The sequence below is a fragment of the Mollisia scopiformis genome (genome assembly GCF_001500285.1).
Source record: "Mollisia scopiformis unplaced genomic scaffold LY89scaffold_7, whole genome shotgun sequence".
Taxonomy (NCBI): domain Eukaryota; kingdom Fungi; phylum Ascomycota; class Leotiomycetes; order Helotiales; family Mollisiaceae; genus Mollisia; species Mollisia scopiformis.
Window position 1 is genome coordinate 338,387 of NW_017263587.1, and position 9,053 is coordinate 347,439.

At 48.5% G+C, this 9,053-nt stretch overlaps 4 protein-coding genes across 4 annotated transcripts; 1 reads left to right on the forward strand and 3 right to left on the reverse strand.

The window, feature by feature from the left end:
• Positions 1-4: 4 nt before the first annotated feature.
• On the reverse strand, positions 5-1,955 carry LY89DRAFT_695417 (MFS general substrate transporter; the record flags this gene model as incomplete). The annotated part of the gene is made up of 4 exons (XM_018216760.1): positions 5-598; positions 649-1,134; positions 1,182-1,481; positions 1,938-1,955. 4 exons carry the CDS (start codon positions 1,953-1,955, stop codon positions 5-7), a joined length of 1,398 nt encoding a protein of 465 aa, XP_018074090.1.
• LY89DRAFT_640940 (2og-Fe oxygenase family protein) lies at positions 1,912-3,310 on the forward strand. Its single transcript, XM_018211687.1, has 3 exons — positions 1,912-2,440; positions 2,492-2,842; positions 2,899-3,310. Exons 1-3 carry the CDS (start codon positions 2,053-2,055, stop codon positions 3,294-3,296), a joined length of 1,137 nt encoding a protein of 378 aa, XP_018074091.1. The 5' UTR covers positions 1,912-2,052; the 3' UTR covers positions 3,297-3,310.
• A 183-nt stretch (positions 3,311-3,493) lies between these two features.
• On the reverse strand, positions 3,494-6,175 carry LY89DRAFT_580426 (ABC transporter-like protein; the record flags this gene model as incomplete). The annotated part of the gene is made up of 3 exons (XM_018209058.1): positions 3,494-5,057; positions 5,111-5,990; positions 6,040-6,175. 3 exons carry the CDS (start codon positions 6,173-6,175, stop codon positions 3,494-3,496), a joined length of 2,580 nt encoding a protein of 859 aa, XP_018074092.1.
• A 1,079-nt stretch (positions 6,176-7,254) lies between these two features.
• LY89DRAFT_716256 (calcium-dependent phosphotriesterase) lies at positions 7,255-8,699 on the reverse strand. The gene is made up of 2 exons (XM_018218258.1): positions 8,354-8,699; positions 7,255-8,308 (listed from the first exon to the last, which is right to left on the reverse strand). Exons 1-2 carry the CDS (start codon positions 8,614-8,616, stop codon positions 7,327-7,329), a joined length of 1,245 nt encoding a protein of 414 aa, XP_018074093.1. The 5' UTR covers positions 8,617-8,699; the 3' UTR covers positions 7,255-7,326.
• Positions 8,700-9,053: the final 354 nt, after the last annotated feature.

A 9,053-nucleotide genomic window follows, 5' to 3' on the forward strand; every position in this document is an offset into this window, starting at 1 on the left:
TCTTTCAAGACTTCAGAGCTACCGAGACATCCACCTTCTTCTCAGCCACTTCTTCCGTACTCTCCGACTCCACAACCTCACCGTCTTCAATTTCCTTCTTCGGCGCCCTCAACTCAAAATACCTAACCACAAAAACCCACCCACACATCCCAACAATAAACGCCAAGCTAGCCGGAAACCCCTTCAAATACCTCGGCGCATCCGTAACCGGATACAAAAACTGCTGAATAACCGTCGTCAACGCCGCTCCACAGCTATTCATGATAGCAATAGTCAAAGCTCTGAGTTGTCTATCGTTAGAACAAAGGATATTGGCCCATGCCATGTAGATGGGTGACAGAGGACCATCTGTGCCGGCGAACATGTAGGCGACTATTTTGAGACCAAGGGGAATGTCCCAGGCGATTAGACAAATGGTGCCGAAGAGGAGGAGGATTAGGTTGAGCATGACTACAACCATGCGTCGGCCGGTGGCGTCCACGTAGATGTTTGCTAGGAGGATCATGACGATGTTCCATCCGTTGATGGCGGTGGGGATATTGTTTACTTGGTAGAGGGACCAGGTGTGTTGCTTGTCGGATTTGAGCCAGAGTTGCATCTGGAGACATTATTTCGGGTTTAAACATGAGGGAGGGAAAAGTGACATACCACTGTATTTGCAACCTTGCCGACTGTCGTGTTCCAAAACATCCAGAGAATGGTTAACACATAAAGCTGCCAAGTCTTCACAACTCTCGAAAACATATTCCAAGAGAACTCCCCTCTCGGCTCCCGACCATCTTCAACCAACCTCTCTTTCGCTCTCTTCTTATCTTCTTCTGTGAAGTAAAACGCCGTCGTCGCCTCTGGCGTATCAGGAAAGAATATGAATCCATAGATACCGACCAAAACCGTAATGCATCCATCAACAATAAACACCCACCTCCAAGCCGCGATCCCATGTTTCCCGTTGAGTCCAGCTAAGACGGCACTTTGCAGATATCCGCTAATCATTGTCCCAACATATGCGGCACACGAGAAGATAGCTGTTCGTTTCCCAAGCTCGTTTCGTTTATACCACGATCCAAGCACATACTGGATCCCAACAAACGAGCTCCCCTCCAGAAACCCCACGAAGAAACGGATAGGGTACAACTACTCAAATCAGCCACCCACCAACTCCCGAAAGACGCCCAACGTACCTGCGTATAACTCTCCACCCTATAAGTAAAAATCGTCAAAATCGCCCACAACAACTCACACCCCGGCAGCAAAATCCTCGGCGGCACCCAAGTTAGGAGTAAATTACTCGGAATCCCACCCAATATCGTGCCAACCTGGAAACAGGTAACAGCAAGATTATACTGGGTGCCGTACATTTTCAGATCTTCTTTCATGCCAGACACATACGCGTTGCTGAGATTCGCTTGGTCGAGCCATTTGGTGAAATAGGCCAGGCAGCCGAACGTTAGGATGAAGAAGTCGATTTTAAAAAGCAGTTTCTTTTCGGAGGGGGGGGTGCCGCGGGGTACCAGATGAAGAAGGGGGGTGGGGAGGGGCCGTAGGAGGAGGCGAAGAGGATTGTCAAGATGCCCATTTTGGAGGGTTGGGAGGAAGAAGATGAGTTGAGGAGAGGATGCCAAGGAATTTGGAGGGATGGGACATGGTGAGGAGAGCTTTATGAGGGATGGGTATCGGTGTTGCCCGTGATATGGGGAAGAAGGTTTGGGTGTTTGTTATCTTGCCGGCGATGTATCCCTATCGATGGAGCTTCCCCGCGGCGGGAGTGTAGATCTATCGGCTCTTGGCATCGCTGGAGATCAGTAGGACGTTACATTTGAGCTGTTGCATGGATAGATTGGCAAAAGTGGGTGTTCGGCCGAGTGTTGTACATATCTTCGCGTTGAGAAGACAAAATTTTGGAAAGGACGACAAACCCCACTCTTGAAGCTACACACCTGATCAACAGCAAACATCGTGATAGCTTCATTCTGACATTCTGAACCCGACTTGAGAAATTATCTCACAAGAGAACCAACAACAAGATTGATTCATACTCAATTCTTCAAAACAATGGCAGACATACTCACTTCCCCACCACCCCCAGAAAACAAAGTCTACTTCCACTCCGGCTCAACACCCACCTACCGCCTTGTAACCCACACCTCAGCCCCCATAACAGCCATCCCAACCCTCGACATCTCTCAAATATCCTCTCCCGACCCCTCAATCCGGCTCTCCCTCGCCAAAGAACTGGTTTCTGCATGCAGTAGTTGCGGATTCTTCTACCTCACCGGTCACTCCCTATCTCCCCAGCTCCAAACCAAGACATTCGATGTGATGAAAAGATTTTTCGACCTGAGTATAGAAGAAAAGATGGATGTGCATGTACAAAAGAATCCCGCTATACGGGGCTACGAACCACGGGGCGAGACGAAATTAGATCCTCGAACCTCTGGAGGTTTGTCTCTCCCCCTTCCTCTCCAACTAGAACTAAAAAAAACATCCCCAGACATCAAAGAATCCTTCACCCTAGGCGACTGCCCCCTCGAACCCGAACAATCCTACCATCTCAAAACCGGCCACCCACCACCCCCCTCTCTCACAAGACCGCAAAACATCTGGCCGTCCAGCGTGCCCTGGTTCCGAGCCGGAATATACGAGTACTACAACGCCATCCTGCCCATCGCTATGCAGTTGGTGCGTTTACTCGCGCTTGGGATGGGCGTCGATGAGGAGGGGTTCGTGAGGGAGTTTTTTGAGTTCCCGATTACGGGGATGAGGCCGTTGCATTATCCGCCGGTGGAGGGGGAGGGAGATGGGGAGGGGAATGTGGGGTTGGGTGCTCATTCTGATTTTTCTTGTAAGTGTTATGGGAATGATGATGGGAAGAGAAAGGGAAGCTGATTAGTGGGTTAGATCTAACACTAGTGCTTCAAACACCATCTCTTTCAGCCCTGGAAGTCCTGACTCCGACAGGACAGTGGATATCTGTGCCAGCGCTGCCGAACACGCTGGTATGTAACGTGGGCCAGTACCTGGAGAGGCAAAGCAATGGGCGGTTTCTGGCGGCTGTGCATAGGGTGAGGAATAAGAGTGGAGAGGAGAGGTACTCGTTGCCTTTTTTCTTGACGATGGATCATGATGCTGATGTGGAGATTTTGGTGAAGGACGGCGAGGAGAGGAAGTTTGAGGATTTTAATGTGGGGGATTTGTATATTAGGAGGGTGTTGGCGGCGAGGGGGAAGCATCCTACTAGTATTAAGTATAGGGATGTGCTAGAGAGTGAGTGGAAGTATGATCTTTTGTTGGGATGAGGGTTTCGGTGGGCTAGATGGCCTTTTCTCAAGCTTTTTAACGTGCTACCTTGTGATGGTTCTTACCTCTGTGAAGTCTGGGATATGGCACTTGCCACGAAACTTATCTGGAAAATGCGGTACAGGCTCCAAAATGTAGTGGTATCATCTTCATTAACTGTCCGAACACCCAATCAGTAATCCATCTTTAACCACAATCACCTCTGCTTATTCCTCCACATGAACCTCAATCCCAGAAAAGCCACAATCCTATACGCCGTCCCAATCGCCAACATCATCAACAAATCATCACCAAACATATTCAACAAGTACCCCGCCGTCTGCTTCGCCATATCAATCTGGTACAGGTATCTCAACGGACTGATATTCTCGGTAAAATACGCTTCCGCTAACCATGTCCCGGGACTCGCTCTCCAGATCCAAACGATGTGCCAACTACGGACCTTCTTAAGAGTTGGAGACATGCCGTTCAGAACACCGACGATGAGCGACATCATGACCGCGAGCAAAGGTCCGTCTTCGCGGCGTGTAACCATGGAAATAATGGATGCAAGGCCGTAGATACAGTAGAAGTATAGCAGATTTGCGATGAAAGCTGATAGGTATGGGATCCGAGGGGTGGAAAGGAGCATGAACATAGTCGTGAAGTGGAAATTTGCCAATACCATTCTCGGGATCGTCGAGACGACTTTGCCAATATAGTATGCAAAGCGGTTATGTCCAGCCGCAGCTTCTCGCCAGTAAACTAGTTTCTCTTCGCCGAAAATCTTGACTCCTGGGGCAGACGCGGTAAGACCGATAGCTAGACCGACGAGGAGGGCCATTTGGGGGACGGAGCTGTAGTCGATAGAGACTGAAAGGAGATCGTAGGGTGAATTGAAGATACCGCGGAAGTTCTGACCCTTTTGATTCAATTCTGCGAGACCGATCAAGAACCCAGCCATTGCACCAACACCCAGCTCGAAGTAGAAGGACGATTTCATGCGGTATTGCTGGACCAAGGAACGCTGGAAGCAGAAATAAATCTGCTTGAACCAGGGTGCTCCACGGGCTTTGACAGTAGCTGAGAGGGCGTTGTTTTCGGCCATAGAGATGGTAGCTGTTTTGGCGAAATTTTCGTTGGCAGATCCGTCTTGTTGCTTTGAGGCCCAGTAGTCGATTAGGTATTGGACACTTGCATCTCCTTTCGGCTTGTAGTGTCGTCCTTCACCTGCAATGATATCACCCATGACATCTGCCGGGTTGGTATGATCAGGAAAGTCGAAACCTAGACCTTGGAAATGAGGTTGAATGCCTGTCTCCGGTCCGCAGTAAATCATTCTTCCTTGACCAAGTAGAACAAGACTGTCTAGAGATTCGAAGATTTCCTGTCGTGGTTGATGGATAATTGTCACAATGGTCATTCCTAGACGAGACAGAGCTTTGAGAGTAGACATAATCGAAGCGGCAGCTGTTGCATCGAGCCCAGATGTAGGTTCGTCGAGGAAGACTGCCATGGGAGCTGCTGCTAATTCCATGCCAATACTCACTCGCTTCCTTTGTCCTCCCGAAATGACTGGCGCTGCGGTACTTCCTACTAGCGAGTCTTTGACGTGGCTGAGTTGCAAACACGAGATGAGGATGTCAACATGATGCTGGATTTCGGAATCTGACCAGTTGGATGGTAGTCGAATTCGAGCTGAATGTAAGATATTTTCTCGGACGGTCAATTCGGGAAGAACAATATCATCTTGTGGGACATAACCAATGATTTTCTTATACCTGGATAATTGTTAGCTAGGGAAACAGAAAGACTGTCAGAAGTCCAAACTTACTTCGCAATCTTGCCAGCTACACCATTGACTTTGGTGACACCTCCAGTATGGGCTTGCTTTCCCATGAGAACATTGACGAAAGTAGATTTTCCAGCACCAGAGGCACCCATAACTCCCCAAAGAGATCCAGCATGAATGGTACCCGAGACTTGGTCGAGGATCTTTTTGTTGCTCTTTGGAGGCTTGAAGCCCAAGTCTTGAAACTCGAAACTCAATCCGAACTTCGTAGCACCCAAACATTTAGACAGCGATTGAACGAAGAGATGCAGATCCGTCTTCTGTCCACCATCATCCTTATTCAATTCCTCATGCAACACGAAGTCTGCTTCCAACTCGCCAATTTGCTCGAAACCTGTCTTGGCGCGCCGTGGACCCATAATCCTAGGTTCCATCTGAAAATCATTCTCCACATCTTCCTGAAATCCAGGATGTCCCCGCTCATCGATTTCTTGATAATCTCTATTTCGAAATCTGCCTGCACCTTTGGCCATGAACGCTGATCTTCTCGACTCTCTTTTCTGGTGGAAGTTGCTCTTCTTATATCTACTTCGAAGCTTCTCCATGACTGTGGCTGTGATAAGGATGATGTCGACGAGAAGCAGGATACCCAGTGGGAGGAAATTCATATCTCGTTGAGACCCAGCTGGGCACCTCGAGCCAACTGTGCATTTGATCGGACTTGCAACACCGTGGGGGCAGTAGCTGCCGGAGGGGCATTGTATTTTTTGTGTTCCCCCATTCGGACAATAATATCCTGGATCGCAGAGGACGGGCTCGAATAGGCCTTGTGGTGGACATGGAGTTCCAGATAATCTCAAGTCTTGACAGGAGGGCATCGGTGGACAGTACTGTGGGAGGTGTTGCGCGCTATTGTTTGCACCTGGACACAATGGTCAATTGTACCCTCTCAAAGCAGATATTTAACTTACAGTAGAAACCCTCCAAACAGCCCACTTGGCTCCAGGAAGTGGCATTTTGTATGGTGATTGGTACTCCACCAGGTATCACACATACTTGCGTCTCATTCCCCGCCTGAGCACCCAAAGTAGCATTCTGAGAAGTCATCCTCACTTTCCTTCACCTTGACGTCGCGACAACAATAGCAGGACAACCAAAAAAAAAGTTGAACGCGCCAAGTACAGACGTCAACTTGCCTATATAACCGTGCCATCTCACCTTACATATCTTTAATTCCACAGACGCGGGTCCCAGGGCATCGCAGTACTTCGCCGCACAGCGATACAGGCTGTACGTGAAGAACTTACATGGCTCTACTTAATTACCGAACGCGAAATGCATTTGGCTAGACTCTGCACATCCCGGCTCCCCTGAAGGAAAAACCTCCTACCGAGAGTGAAAATAGGGTATCGAGGGTGTGTCGACCCAACTTGACAAGATAACGTTGCTACGCCGCATGCGCAAATGGCATTGCCCTATGCACATCAGAAATGAAAAGCCTGATAATATTATTTGTAACCGGATGCAGAGCCTTGGAGCTGAAAAGAATGCTGGCAGCGATTGTGAGATGCTGGGCAGATAGGGCTTACTGTACGTGAAAGTGGATTGAAGTTGATGTTACAGTAATGTCGAGTGAGATTTGGATTGACCTTGGCGGTGGCTTTTAGGTGGCTTTCGGGGGCGTGATGGTGGATTTAAGTGGGATCCCGTCGCCTAAGTTTCAGTCCTGGATCGAATCGACGGGTAGCCTATTCGCTGATCGCTAACCTTACGAGCTGGGGAGGATTATTCAGAAGCGACAGACAGGGAAAGTGAAGATGGGGATGTAGAACCACAACCAGAAATAGGTATCTAAGCTTGAAACTTCACTGTGCTTCAATGCGAGACAGCACCTTTCCTGTTAGTATCTACTGTACCTTTTTCATAGACTCCAACATTCGCAACTCTGGAGATTGTCAAGCAGCGAAAGCGGTCCCGGTAACCGTTATGTTAAAATAAAGGGGCTTGTTAGCGTTACCGACGGACCGGGTACCATTGGCTGGGCCGTATGACCGTGAGGCACAGCACTCATGACCCTGATTACTGGTCCAAATGCGAGGCTTTAGGGCTGAAGGCCCCTTGTTCGGGGAGACATGCAAGGGCGCGGCGCTGGAAGGAGTACATAGCACGTCTGAAAGGCGCAGAATGTCCAATTGATCTTGCTATTGATAGGCTCGAATGTTCGCTGCGAGTTGTCGAAATACATAACAGTATGGACCTCATCTAGTCTCGCAAATGGCAATGTATGGAGATGCCGGTCCACCCAAGAAGAACTTGCCAGTCTCAGCATCATGCACTACAGTTGATGCACAAGGCAAGACGCTCCCATTGTCTTCAAGTATCTTTTCGACGTAATAGTCCGCTTCTTGATTCTCCAGATGCCCTTTTCGTCTAATGCCTTCGTATCCTTTCCCGCCCCGTCTGATCCTCAGGACTGTTGTGGGAGGGTGACTTCCAAATGGATTCTTGCCGCTTCTGACGAATCCCAATACTTTAGGAAACCCAGATGCGAAGATATCTCCATTCTTATCGACTGACAAGTTATCCAGTGGCATATCAACTTTGATCTGGTTGACTGGTGTTAACATGTGATCTTCCCCCAGAGAGAAGACATCGATGAAACTGTCGAGGGTGTTTGGCACATAGATGAGTCCATCGCGACCTTTTGCCAATCCATTTGGAAAGTTGAACCCAGAATCCCATGCGATGTTGCAACGATTGCGATCGCAGTAACCGACAGAGCCTCCTCCTAGGACACGTTCCAATTGACGTCGCCAGCCCACCTTGTCTGTATGGTCATTGGTAAACACGAATGCATGGTCACTGACCCAAGCTATGTTATTGGGAGTCTTGATAACAGGATTCGCATACGTTCGCACGTGCTTCATGGTTGAAGTTCCAGCTTTGGTGATGAACTGCTCAATTGTCGAATTCGCGCCAACGACTGAAGCATCGAGCGGCTCTCCAGTGATGGGATCAAGGGGAGGACGGACATTGACGAGCAAGATGCGAAGCGTGTCGGTATTTTTGTCTGCAAGAATATCAAGGCCGAGGAGATTCAATGTTCCGTCGCCATTGATGCCAACGAAGTTCTCAGCAGAGAGCCACTGGAGCCTGGATGAGACCGGTCCAGTGCCCCGAGTATCCAGAACAGCAATACGATCATTCATGCCTCGTCCAGAAGCATTGAGATGATCGATACTGGCTCAATTAGTTACGAAGGTCCAAAGGCCCCAGAAAACATACGCTGGATTCCACTCCACCCGACTTTGAGCACTGGTGCAAGCAAGATACAGGAAGCCTGTCTTCTCATGCAACCACATATCTTCGCATGCCTCGAGACCAAGATCATCCACCCTCTGACACTGAACATGATTAAAATCTTTGATTGACATGACATGGCGTCGGACACCCAGAAGGTCAAAAATGATGCGCTTCAAAAGCAGTTGGTACAGAACAGCCAAGCAAACAACACCAACAATAGCGACCTTGGAGATCAAGTTGACCATCGTGAACGTAAAACCGCAGAAGGAGGTATTCCGAGATAATGGAGAAGAATATATCCCCAGAGAACTTGCGAGGAGATTCTTTCTATCTTTGGTGTAGAAAAAGAAGGGAAGAAATATAAAATCAGATAAGGTGCAACATTGTGCCTAGCGTCGGAGCCCCAAGCCAGGAGAGGAAGCGGGGTCCATGAAACAGCATATGCCAACGGGAGGAATTCAAATGCAGACAATAGAATAAAGCAGATTTTCCAGAAACAAAAAATTTCACTTCTTTAATTCTGAACAAATAGAGTTATATCTCTCGTCAGAAAACTTATAGCTTCTTGGATGAATTGAATCTCTCAACAGTGGTTGACACTACTCTCTACGCACGGACCAAAAACACCAAAATCATGAAGACAACAAAAATAATAATACATTATAGTAACTCTACAATCTAC

Bases quoted from the DNA above. Each gene is read 5' to 3' on its own strand.
- LY89DRAFT_640940 (XM_018211687.1), top strand. From the start codon at position 2,053: ATGGCAGACATACTCACTTCCCCACCACCCCCAGAAAACAAAGTCTAC. The intron at 2,441-2,491 runs GTTTGTCTCTCC...AAACATCCCCAG, and splicing joins AGATCCTCGAACCTCTGGAG to ACATCAAAGAATCCTTCACC. The intron at 2,843-2,898 runs GTAAGTGTTATG...TTAGTGGGTTAG, and splicing joins TGCTCATTCTGATTTTTCTT to ATCTAACACTAGTGCTTCAA.
- LY89DRAFT_716256 (XM_018218258.1), bottom strand. From the start codon at position 8,616: ATGGTCAACTTGATCTCCAAGGTCGCTATTGTTGGTGTTGTTTGCTTG. The intron at 8,309-8,353 runs GTATGTTTTCTG...TAATTGAGCCAG, and splicing joins CGGGTGGAGTGGAATCCAGC to TATCGATCATCTCAATGCTT.